The sequence below is a fragment of the Macrotis lagotis genome, chromosome 2 (genome assembly GCF_037893015.1).
Source record: "Macrotis lagotis isolate mMagLag1 chromosome 2, bilby.v1.9.chrom.fasta, whole genome shotgun sequence".
NCBI lineage: Eukaryota > Metazoa > Chordata > Mammalia > Peramelemorphia > Peramelidae > Macrotis > Macrotis lagotis.
In genome coordinates, this window is record NC_133659.1 from 100,805,534 (window position 1) to 100,819,107 (window position 13,574).

General features: G+C 40.4%; 1 protein-coding gene across 6 annotated transcripts in view; it reads left to right on the plus strand.

The window, feature by feature from the left end:
• The window catches only part of NAV1 (neuron navigator 1), a 351,815-nt gene that overhangs the window by 298,987 nt on the left and 39,254 nt on the right, over positions 1–13,574 (plus strand). For all 6 annotated transcript variants that reach the window (XM_074222356.1, XM_074222354.1, XM_074222355.1 and 3 more), the window contains 4 exons: positions 8,415–8,553; positions 10,209–10,506; positions 11,426–12,116; positions 13,091–13,534. In XM_074222356.1, the coding sequence (XP_074078457.1) occupies positions 8,415–8,553; positions 10,209–10,506; positions 11,426–12,116; positions 13,091–13,534 (1,572 nt within the window). The remainder of the gene's footprint in view (positions 1–8,414; positions 8,554–10,208; positions 10,507–11,425; positions 12,117–13,090; positions 13,535–13,574) is intronic.

Consider the following 13,574-nt stretch of genomic DNA (forward strand, 5'->3'; position numbering starts at 1 on the left):
ATAGGTTATATATGAATAATCATGTTTAAAATATTTCCATATTGATCATGTTGTGAACAAAGAATCAGAACTAAAGAAAAAGAAACAAAGAACAAGTTTTAAAAAATGAAAATAGCATGCTTTGGTCTGCAGTCAGACCCCAAGATTTTTTCCTCTGGATGTAGATGGCATTTTCCATCACAAGTCCTTGAAAAATTATCCTTGCAGATCAGATAATGTTAAAGGAGAGATATCTACCCACATAGGTACCATTCTTCCCATATAAAGACTTTTATCAAATTCTTCCTCAACTTTCCCTTGATCAGAAAAAATAATCCCCATTTTACTTATTCTTTATTGTATTATTAGTTGTAGGTTCAGTTTTTATGTTTTTCTATATGTCTAATTATTTTAATCACTCTCAAAATGACCTAGAAAACAGGCTTCACCTTGGTCTTATAAATTAAGATCTTTCTAGACTTCTTACTTCTCCTGTGAGAAAATTCTTTCTACCAATACAGGGCACCCTCATTTTGGCAATTTTTCTGAGAAGTTAACAGGCTTCCCCAAGGTCACACAGCTCATGTGTGCTTGTGACCTTGGGATTTGAACCCAGGTCTTCCTAACTCCAAGAATGTCCTAGCAGTAATATAGAGCTTTAAGGTTTACAAAGCACTTTCCAAATATCTTATTTTTCTCCTCACAAAATAACCCTGGGAGGTTGATGCTATTATTATCCCCATTTTATAGTTGGAATATCTGAGGCAAATGGAGGTTAAGTGACTTGCCCAAGATTATACTACTAGTTAGTGTCTGAGGTTAGATTTGAGCTCAGTTCTTCCCAACTCTAGGGCTAGTGTTTTATCCACTGCCTTTTTCTATGTATTATGCCATGCTGATTCTCATTATAAATAAATCTTTTTATTTATATGGCACTTCAAGGCTTGCAAAGCACTTCACACATCTTGTGTCAATTGATCATCATCACAACTATGGAAAGTAAATGCTATTATTATCATTATCCCCATTTTTCAGATGAGGAAACTGAAGCTGAGAGTAGTTAAATGACATGCTGGGGTCATAGAATTAATTAATTTCTGAGGCAGGCTTCAAACCCCATACTGTTTAATCTCTCTGGGTCTCAGTTTTTTCAGTGAAATGAAGGTGTTGGACTAAGTGATGTCTAAGCTTCTTGCAAACTCTCATATTTTATGATTATATTAGCTACCTATTTTTGCCTAGGGTTATGCTAAGGACCATAATTAGCCATTACTACAAAGAGGATCCCTCTACTATTTAGGAAATCAATTTCCAACCAATTGGGGAAGTTATAATATCCACAAACTATTATTATTGCTTTGAATTTTTTATGACCTACCCTTGCTACCAGCATGATGTGGTGGGCATGGTGCTGGTTTAGTTAAAGAATGTGGGTTCAAACCTGATTCTGTTAAAATGATCTTCCTAAAGCTGAAGTCTGACCATGTGAGCACCAACCCCCATTCTTTGTTCAGTCAATTCCAGTGACCTCCAGGATGTCCTCTCTGGCTTTCAAAATCCTTAAAAATTTGTCCCCTTCCTACCTTTCCAGACTTCTTCCATCATACTCCCCTCTATGTATTCTGATACTTTAGTGATACCTGCTTCCTTTGCTCATCCTCTAATTCAAAAACCTCTTCCATCTCTCAGCTCTGAGTATTTCTGATGGTTGTCACCCATGCCAGGACTCTTCCTCCTCATCTCTGCCTCAAGTTCCCTGGTTTCCTTCAAGTTTCAGCTAAAGTCCTACATTGACACATAGGGTTTAATTTTTAAATGAAACTGAATAAAAATTAATTCTACTCTAAGAATTTTATCACATACCTGGAGATAACTGGAAACCTGAGATGTCACAGAGACTGGGTTCCCAGGCCTTAACATTCCATTAAGTGATTTGTTATTAAGTGTCTGAAGCAAGATTCAAACTCAGCTCTTCCTGACTCCAACACTTTATCTCCTATATCACCTGGCTACTTTTGAGATGATAGTGAGGGCTCAAAAGGACCTAGTTCTGAGGCCCTTCCTACCACTCTAATAAGGTATTTGCATACACTGCTTGTCCAATACATTTTGCTGCTAAAGACCTTGTTCTAAGAGCACAACTGTCTCAGTATATTTACTTAGATTGGTCCATTCTCTCTCTTTCACTTCTATTACATGCCCAAAATATTTCCCAGAGCCCCCTCCAGCACCTCACTGACCTACACAATCAGTGACCTGTAAGGGAATGCTGACCCTAATACCATTGTGGAATTGACTCAGTATCCTCCTCCCTTATCCCCTTGTCCCTAGGGGAACCATGCGGTACCCATCCCCAGGGGCTCAAAGACAGCATAGCTGCTTCTCTAACCCCACCCCCTCCTCCCCAGGCACCTACCCTTTTATCCCTGATCTTCACTTCTCTACTGATCCCAAGAAAGGAATTGATTGATAGGCCTGGAGATTAACTTTCCACATGGTTGGTCATGTTTAACCCTGTGTTTCCCTGGATAATCCAGTAGGCAGAATATTAGCCTTCTGTACCATCTCTACTATGCAAAAACTTACTAGACAAGGATGCAGGAAACTAGTTGGGTAAGGGGATCCAGACACTATGGGGGGTTGAGACCTTGGAATATGGACCTTATCTGAGCTACAAGGTTAACCTGAACAACTAAAGAAAAGAGAGGGTTGGGCAGTATAGTAATTCAGGGATCCAGGACAGCTGAGTTGAATTTGTCACCAAACTACAATACATCTCTCACATTCCACTGACTAAAGATTTATTGCCTAGTTATTCTTTCAATATCCTCAATAATTCACCTGAGAACACCTCAAATTTCCAAAACTTCCCCCACAAATACTACATTGGTTCTTGCCCTACTAACTTGGGAGAAAGGCAGATCTGGTTGAGAAAAATCCATATTTTCCCCTATCAAAAAAGGCTTTCCAATTCCAGCCCAGGCTACCATGAAGGCAAAGCAAAGCAAAACAAGGGTTCTCTGGCATCCGGACTCTTAGACTTCCATAATCCCTCTCCAAAAGTTTGTTCTAAGGTCTTTCCCTATGCTGAGTCCTTAATTTCTAATAATTAGATTCAGATGGAATGTCCAGCATCATAGGAACTCTTTGTCTTTGGCCTAAGAAGATGTTATATATTTTATTTGTGTTTGATGGCCAAGGATCAGCTCCTGCCCTGGGAGACATAACGGAATCATTGAGCCAACCTTACTTCCTCTTCAGGTCCCCTCAGTCTCCTTGTTCTGTAAAATGGGGAGAATAATATTCTGGCTAGAGGTAAGTATAAGATTTAATCTTTAGTATGAACTCAGAAGAAAGGTCAATCTTAGCACTCTAATAATTATATTTCACAGTGACAAAATATAAACACCAGTAAATTAAGTACACTCCAATCCTCATGTTTTCTTTTGCACTTTCTCTCTTTCTCTTACTCTTTCCTCTCTCTCAAAGCATTTGGATAAATCACTACAGAGCATCTAAGCCAAATGTCCAACCACCCACTCTCCTATTCCCAGCAACTGAGTTTAAAATGAGACCAGCTGAAATCTGGGCCAAGCACTCCTATGACTTGCGTGTCTGATTATTATTCCATGATATGAAACTCAAAATAAATCAAAAAAGAAAAATTTGCCAGACACTAGCTAATTCACAAAAAAACACATTTTAGCTCTCTTAGTCCTTCTAAGCACGCAAGCTGAGATGCACCAATGCTGCTGCCCCACCCCCACCCCCCACTGTGCTTAAGGACTCAAAGATGAACCTTAAACCAAGAGAACAATGTACACATTAACAACAATGTGAGATGATCAACCTTAATGCATGCAGCTCCTCTCAGTTCTGGGAGCTAGGATGACCCTATTAGGCCAGCTTTGGACAATGTTATCTCCATCCAGAGGAAGAAAAACAAAGGAAAACAAAACAAAAACAAGAAAACAACCTTTAAGAATCTAATGAACACTTTATAAAAATTATTTCTTATATATCTATTTTCCTTAATCCTAATTCCTCATACCAAAAATGACTCATCTGTAAACATGTTTATCAAAAATAAGTATGTATAATGTCAACCTGACTGCCACTGAGGGGAGGGGGGTGGGAAGGGAGGGTGGAAGGAAATTTTGTATCTTAAAAATATACATACACTTATGGATGAAGGTTAAAAAAAATAAAAATAGATGAACTTTGGGGGTGGAAAAGATGAACCTCAACATAAGTAACCTCTTTCTCTCCCCCCTCTTTTTTCTCTCATTTTTCCTTTCATCTTTTTACTCTTCTCCTTCTCTCCCCTCTTATCTCTTTTCTCTCCATCTTCCCCTTTTCCTCCTATCTTTGTTCTCTCCCCACTCTTGTCTTCTTTCTCTTTTTACTCTTTACTCTTTCTACTCTTTACTCTTGTCTTCTCTCTCTTTTCTGTCTCCTCTCTCCTTTCTTGTCTCCTCTCTCCTTTCTTCCCTCCTCTCCCCTCTTTTCATCTCTCTTTCTCCTCTAGCTCTCCTCCCCTCCTCTGTCTCTCTCTCAGGATAGAGATAGAGATAGAGATAGATGTAGATATACACATATACACACACATACACATATGTTCACTCATGCCACAGCAGCAACAGTAGAGCCTTGATGAAGTTTTGTATTCAACTTTAGGTCCCATACCATTGAATGGCAGTAGCATGTGGAACAGTGGAAAGAGAAAGACCTAGAAAGTCCTAAGTTGGAGAAAACCCTAAATTCTGTTCTAACTCCAGTTCTGCTGCCACATAATCTTAGCCAAGTCAAGCCTAATTTTCTGTAAAATGACAGATAGAACCATGTGTTTGAACCATGTGATCTCTCAGAGATGTCTTAAATTCTAACATTCTATACTTTTGAGGCAAATCTAAGAACAAGGGAGGGTGGCTGAAATGAAAGGATTAAAAATGTGAGGAAAGGTAAGTGATCTAGAACAAATTAGTAGCTTAGAAATGAGGGAATATTGAGATATTTTCAAAAATCTCCTTCAGCTTTCCTGAGGACAGAATAAGAGAAAATAAGTGTGAATGGAAGAGATAATTCTCTGGCTAAGACAGAAGATAGAACTTTCTGACTATACAACATGTTAAGCCCAGAAATAAATTTCTAAAAAGAAGACAATCGTTGGGGTTGATTTTTTTTCCCTGAGAAATTGGGGTTAAGTGACCTGCCCAGAGTCACATAACTAGTAGGTGTCAAGTGACTCCACAGCCAGTGTTGTGTCCATTGCACCACCTTGCTGTCCTGACAATCAGTTTTAAAGTAGAATTATTGGAATTTTGAATTCATTTAGGTTGAACTATTGCCATAGCTCCTTAATTGGTTTTCCTACATCTAGTCTCTCCCCTCTACAATTCATATGCTACACAGCTGTCAATGTGATATACCTAAGCACAGATCTGAGCCATCCTTCATCCCTGCTCTAGAAACTTCAGTAACTCCCTGTTTCTTCTAGGACAGAGATGTCCAACCTTACTTTTAAAAGTTTTTATTGACACAATAGACAATATATTTTATTTTGCCATTTAAGTGAGAGCTCTGTAGTAGCTCCCACAAGGTGTTACATAAAATTACAGCAGGGAAAGAAAAGACTGATAAGAGGAGAAAGAGAAGAGAGAGAGAGAGAGTGTTAGTTTACTTGTGATAAGGTTCATCATTTTGAACCCTTCAGGATCTGACTGAAGCCTACCTTTCCAGACTTAGGTTGCATATCATTCCTTTTCATATAGTCTCTATCCTGAGTACACTGCTATTACCTGCTATTTCTTATCCATGATATTCCATCTCCTGTCTCCATTCCTTTGCATTATTCCTGGAATGCTCTCTGCCCTCACCTGAGGCTTTAGGAATTCCTAGTTTCTTTCAGGACTCTCAGGTGAGGACTTTCCTGATTCTTGCAGTTGTTGTTTCCCTGATATACATATTTATTGTATACATGTTATTTCCCCTAAATAGAGAACTTAAGTCCCTTAAGGAAGCGCTGTCTCATTTTGTTGAATTGAATTGGCTATAAGTTTTATGGTCTTAACATTATATAGAGAGAGAGATAAAATGAGATTAGTACATGAAGCAGGGTCTCTATAATTATATATGGATAACACACACACACACACACACACTTATACACATAAGATATATAACAGCAGCCTCTCTCTGACAGCCTGGGTGTTATTCCAAGCAATTGGCCAAGAAGTTAAATAACTCTGTTCATACTCAGCCCCTACTCTGTTTGACCTTCAGGTGCTCCCAGCAGTTAACTTCTCAGCCATAACAGGAGTCTGATGATTCATTTAGCCTTGAATGGCAGGAGAACATAGGGACTGTCTGGAGATACAAAGTAACCCTTACTAGGGCCTGCTTATTAGGCCTAAAGACTGAAAGCAGAATAGAGGGAAGAGGGAAGGAAACAATAGGGGGAAATAGGTCAGGAAGGAAACTAGTAGAAAGGCCAGTTTCACTATTTGTTGTTGAAAAGCATAACAGGGAGCAAAGACATGCATGAAGGACAGAGGAGGGGGAAGAATCTTGCTGAGGAGAGAAGGAAGAGGAAGAAGAAAGATTAAGATCAATGAGAAGGAAAAAGATAAATGGGAGGACTGTGAACAGATAGAAATTGTAAGATTTATATGAAACTTGAATATAACTTCTAATAACTCCAAAACTATGTCTTTAAAAAAAATCATGTACTTCCTGTTTTGGAAATAACTAATTTTATCACCCTACCCCACTTCCCTTCTTATCCCCAGAAAGTTAGAAGTTAGCTCCATTTGCAGAGGAGAGATAAGGAGATTAATTTCCAAGACTTCAATGTTTCCTATTGTTAACAATCTGAATACGTGATCCTTCTACCTAGGATTGGAAGAGGACTAGCACTATATATATATGGAAAGGCAGCATACTTTATTAACTTTGTGACTTCATACAAGGGAATACCTCAGCATCTTGTGTTTCCTTATCTTTAAAATGGGGGTAATATCTTCTCTACCTACTTGATAAGTTCATTGCAATTATTATTATTATTATTATTATTATTATTATTATTGGTAAATCTTATGGCAATTAACTAATATGTTATCTTTAATAGAGATGAGACTGAGTAAAAATCTAAATGAGGGTGGTAGTACAGAGAATAAGCATTTGCCAGGTATTTGCTTTGCAAATATTATCTCATTTGATCACCACAACAACCCTGGGAGGAAGGTGCCACTATAATCCCCATTTTACAGTTGAAGAAACTGAAGTAGGCAGAGGCTGACATAAAGGAAGAAGGACAGTTGAAAGGAGAACTGTTAATCTGGATTAAATCTTGAAACCAATTGTTGAAAACTGGGGAATAAAGAGGAAAAAAACACATGAAAGAGAGAATTATTGCTAGCTTTATACCTAAGTTCTGAATATCTTGCTTTGTCATAGTGTTTATTGAATTTGATTTCCTATTATATGGGCCTAGTCTTAGACTAGTAAAAAGTTCCTTTAATCAATAGATAGATAATATTAAATACTTAAAATATACTGGACAACATGTTAAAATAAATGCCAAAAACACAACTCTTCCTGTCCTCAAGCAACTTATATTCAAATGGGGAAAACCCCACACATAAAAATGGAACTGGAAAGGATGGGGGATGGGGGAGTGGGAAGCAGGGAGAAATGTCCAGGAAGGGACTGGGAAGCAAAATATCTCCTGTCCAATCCCAGAATCCCCAGGACAAAGCATAAAGTTTTGTTTGGTTTGGGGGGAAAGAGGGAAAAGTGTTGGATCTGAAGATGATAGAGTGAAGACAGCAGGAAATGACTTATGTCTACAATGACCCTAGTATCTGAAGTAAGTGATTTGAGTCATTAGATTGAGGAGCTTCCCCTACCACCAGGAAGAGTCAGCATAAGCCAGTAACAAACTTGAGTTTGAGGGAACACTAAACCCTCTAAAGTGACATCTTGGAAATCCTACCCTGGAAATTGTACCAGTTGGTGGTCAGTTGTAGCCACCCTGGGCCAGGTATAGATTCTTGACTGCACTCTTGAGATTGGGTGTTTTGTTTTGTTTTATTTGTGGGTCAATGGGTTTGAATGACTTACCCAAGGTCAGACAGCTAAGTATAAACTTAGCTCAACTTATCAAATGTTTGAGGCTGAATTTGAACTCAGGTCCTCCTGATTCCAGGGCCATATCTACTGGCCACTTATTTGACCCTGAGATTGTACCTTTTACAGGAGAACTCTGAATTAAAAATAGACTAAAGCATTACTTTCCATCATTGGTGGTGCTAGACCTCACCCTGTAGTCCTCTCCTTCTAAATGGTGATTTACAGTAAATCTTTCCTCTAAGGCAAGCTATCCCCCCCCAGGCACAGTTTCTGTCTTAACCTGGCCTTTCTCTTTTGTCTTTCAGCTGGGATGAAAGCAGCAGTATCAGCAGTGGGCTCAGCGATGCCTCTGACAACCTCAGTTCTGAAGAATTCAATGCCAGCTCCTCACTCAACTCCCTCCCCACCACCCCTACTGCTTCTCGAAGAAACTCAACTGTAGTGGTAAGTGAATCTGAAAAATGCCAGACAGGAGTAATTCTGACCAACAATTCTTAAGAAACTAAGAGATCAAGCAGGTAATGCCATCTTCCTAACCCAGGTATTCCATGGACATTTACTACTGACCATTTCCTTATGCTCTGCACCACAATTCTCAATGAATCAGGGAGACCGCCACCAAACCTTCCCGTGAACCATCTGATGTGGCTACAGTTAGAAGTCCCTTCAGGTTTTAGGAGTTCTATTAGTTTAGGGTTGATATACATGAGCATCAGCTCTAGAATGGGGAAAAAGTCAACCAAAACCTCTCTTTATTTAATTCTTGTGTTCCACAAGTATCTCAAACATGTACACAACAGAACTCAAGAAATTTCTTCCCAAACCCCACCCTTTCTATTTTCAAGGGAACCAAGATCTTCCCAGTTGTCCAGTTTAGAAACCTTCATTTCATCCATGACTCTTCATTTCCCCTCACTCTGCATTAGTTGTAAAATCTTGTTTCTATCTCCATATCTTGTGTGTGTGTGTGTGTGTGTGTGTGTGTGTGTGTGTGTGTGTGTGTATATATATATATACCCTTCTCTACTTTCACACAATACTCTCACACAACAACAACCACCCTAGTTTGGATGCTCATCAGGGATGCTCATCAGCTCTCCCCTGGACCGTTAACAATAACCTACTGACTGGTCTCCTTGCTTCATGCTTCTCCCCATTCCAGTTGGTCATCCCTGCAGCTGCCAAAGTAATCTTTCCTCAAGCAGAGTTTTTAACTTGTCATCCCTCTACTATTAATACACTGATATCTCCAGTCAAAACTTTGCATAACCTGACCCTCTCTTGTTACTCACCTTTTCTTACTCTACAGTCCAGCTTCACTGATGACCTAGCTATTCCTCACATGCAACATTCCATCTCTTCTCTCTGGCTTTTTTCCCTAACTGTCCCATATGACTGGAATACCCTCCCTCCTCATCTCATCTTCCTATAATCTTGGCTTCTGTCAGTGATTAAATCAAATGATACATTCTGCCAGAGACCTTTCCTGGTCTTCCAGTGGTTACTGCCTTCTCCTCGATGGTTACCTTTCATCTATTCTGCATTGGTTATATATATACACGAGTATGTGTGTATACAATGAATACACATGAAGTATTCCAGATAAATACATAGATAAATAGATATTGAACTTTTGGAAAAGAAAAATAGTCTTCGCCATCTGAACTTATAGTTCTAAAGGAGGAGACAATAACATATATGATATATATATATATGTACACATATAAAAATCTAGATATATAGATTTATAGATAGTGTTTCAAAAGTCTTGGCACAGTTTTAAATTTTTCAAATTTAAAATTTTTAAGCTGTTTACTTTTTAGGGATACGCTGCACATGCATGTATATGGATAGAGATATTTTCACCTATATATGTATATATAAAACACATGTTATTTCCTTCATTAGACCATAAGCTACTTTAGGGCAAAGGCTATTTTTTGCTTTTTTCTTTGTATTTTTTACTTCTTAGAATAGTAACTGGCAAATAAGAAATCCTTAATAAATGTTTGTCAATGGTTTATAATCATCCCTTCACCTCTAAATCTGGCAAATAGTCCAGACAAGACTTCACTCTCTACCTCCCTTTCCTACCTCAGTTACGCACAGACTCAGAAAAGCGCTCATTGGTGGAGAGTGGGCTAAGCTGGTTCAGTGAGTCAGAGGAAAAGGGCCCAAAAAAGTTGGAATACGACAGTGGCAGTCTTAAGATGGAGCCTGGGACCTCCAAGTGGAGGCGAGAACGGCCAGAGAGCTGTGATGAGACATCCAAGGGTGGAGAGCTCAAGAAGCCCATCAGCCTAGGACCCCCAGGGTCCCTGAAGAAGGGCAAAACCCCCCCAGTGGCTGTCACATCACCCATCACCCACACAGCTCAGAGTGCCCTCAAAGTAGCAGGTAAGCCTGGGAAATGTGTGTGGGCAAAATATGTCTACCCCCGGGGGTGGCAAGGTGGTACAGTGGATAGAGCACCAGCCCTGGAGTCAGGAGTACCTGAGTTCAAATTTGACCTCAGACACTTAATAATTACCTAGCTGTGTGGTCTTGGGCAAGCCACTTAACCCCATTTGCCTTGCAAAAAAAAAAAAAACCCTAAAAAAACTATGTCTACTCTGGCTCCCAATCTTCTTTACCTCTGCTCCAGACACAAACCTATGAGATGCTTCCATAAGCTTCCACTGGTTCTTTTGGGCATCTCTTTATTTTTCTGAGACTCTGGGACAAATTGCCACACAATCCCAGAGATGTTGAGGTACAAGGAGAAGATTATCCCTAAGGTACTTGCTTTCCATCCTAAAGAGAACTTCAAGGGTATAAATCAAATAGCTATATCAAAATGGTTTTATTGTTCATGAACATTCCCAGCCAGCCCCAAGGATATCTTTTAGCCTTTATCAAGATCTCTCTCAGATATATTGTTGCCAATTGCTTTCTTCATGCACAAGACTCTCCTGATTATTATTTTTTTTGTTTTCCCAGAACTCTTGTTGAGTTTATCCTTTCTTGGACTTCTTATGTGGAACCCCACCATCCTAGCTACTAGAGATGCCCTTTCTTTGGAAGCAGGGTACCTAGACACTTGAAGTCTTTCTGGAATAATCCCTCAGGTGTTCCTAGAGATTTCTAGAATTTTTCTCCTCTGGCTAAATCTTTCTTAGCATATCTGATACCAGTTTGAATTTGACTGAGTTACCCTAATTCTTGGTCTGGAGCAATTTGACCAAAGTCCTTTAGATTTACTCAAAAGGACAGCAAGGAGCTCAAAGAAAGGTGTTAGTCTCTCCCTAGACCTGACTTCCTCCCTATTCTCTTACAGGCAAGCCTGAGGGAAAGGCCTCAGACAAAGGCAAGCTCTCAGTGAAGAATACCGGGCTGCAGCGCTCTTCCTCTGATGCTGGCCGGGACCGCCTGGCAGATGCCAAGAAGCCCCCCTCAGGCATTGCCCGACCCTCCACCTCAGGCTCCTTTGGCTACAAGAAGCCTCCCCCAGCCACAGGCACAGCCACTGTCATGCAGGCAGGTGGTTCAGCCACCCTAAGTAAGATCCAGAAGTCATCAGGTATCCCTGTCAAGCCAGTGAATGGACGTAAGACTAGCCTGGATGCTTCCAATAGCAGTGAGCCTGGATTCATGGCTCCTGGGGCTCGCACTAACATTCAATATCGCAGTCTACCCCGACCGGCCAAGTCCAGCTCCATGAGTGTGACAGGCAGAAGTGGACCCCGTCCTGTGAGTAGCAGCATTGATCCTAGTCTCCTCAGTACCAAACAAGGTAGCCTCTCAACTTCAAGGCTAAAGGAGCCTTCAAAGGTTGCTGGGGGTCGGACTACCCCAGCCCCAGTAAACCAAACAGACCGTGAAAAGGAGAAAGCCAAGGCCAAGGCAGTTGCTTTGGACCCAGACAATGTTTCCTTGAAGAGCATTGGCTCACCTGAGAGCACCCCCAAGAATCAAGGGAGTCACCCACCAGCCACCAAGATGACAGAACTACCACCAACCCCGCTCAGGTACCAATGCTCTCTTCCCCTCCTCTCCTCTCCTCTTCTTTCTTCTCCTCATGACCCTGTAATGACAATTATTCACATTGGCATAACAGTACTTGAAGGTTTTTAACAAAGTACCTTTCTCACATTAATCCTATGAGAGATAGTTCAAGTATTATTTTTTAATATTTTTAAATAGCTCTTTATTAATCTTTTAAAAATTTCCTCGATTTTCCCCTTTATCTCCACCCCATCCTATTCCAGAAAACCATCCTTTTACAATAAAGAAATTGATTTGTTTGCTTTAAAAATGAGAAAAAGAGGAAAGGAGGAAATCATTAAAAACCAATCAACAGATTTAAAAAAATATCTAATGTTAAATGTTAAATTCAGTACTCCAGACTCTGAAAAGGAACAGGGGGTCTCTCATCTTTGGGAACAAGTTTGTTCTTTATGATTTAGCGCAATGTTATTAACCCTATTTAAAGATGAGCCATGGAGAGATGAAATGACTTGTCCAGGGTGAGAGCCAAAAAACATACCCAGTTCTCCTGGTACTAACTCAGCATTTTCTTGGCCACAGCATACTGTTTCCCATAGTACATGTCTTGTGCTATATTGACATAGAGATTTCTTTATAAAAGGATTTATTTCTTCCTCTCTGTGTATGCTATCTTTTTCCTTTGACTGTCAAGATTCATGTCTCCTCCTAGTATCTCACAATAGTACTCAGTACAGAGTCTTCCCAAAGGGAAGGGACTCTTAGTAAATAAGTTTTTCCTTTTTTTAATATGAATGTTATTTTATTTTTTCAATTGCATACATAGCTAGCTTTCAACATTCATCTTTTTTGTAAGTTTTTGAGTTCCATATTTGTCTGCCTTCCTGCCTTTCCTCCCCCTTCCCCATGACAGTGAGTAATCTGATATAGGTTATAAATGTACATGTTATATCATGTTTAACATTAAACGATGTTTTCTTAACTTGATTCCCTTCAGAGCCACATCCAAGAGCTTTGTTAAGCCTCCCTCGTTGGCCAACTTGGACAAGGTCAATTCCAATAGTCTGGACCTACCATCCTCAAGTGAAGTCCATGCCCCCAAGATCCCGGATCTGCATCCTACAGGCTCAGCAGCAGGCGGTCCCCTCCCCACTTGCTTCACTCCCAGCCCAGCCCCCATCCTCAATATTAACTCAGCCAGCTTCTCTCAGGGCCTGGAGCTTATGAGCGGCTTCAATGTCCCCAAGGAACCCCGCATGTACCCCAAGCTCTCTGGCTTGCACAGGAGTATGGAGTCACTCCAGATGCCAATGAGCCTGCCCAGTGCCTTCCCCAGCAGTACCCCTGCCCCCACTACGCCTGTACCCCCTGCTGCACCTCCAGAGGAAGAGGCAGGGGAGCTGACCTGGAGTGGGAGCCCAAGAGCTGGGCAATTGGAAAGGTAAGAAAATGATGAGGGGAACAGTCTGCCTGACCCTAGT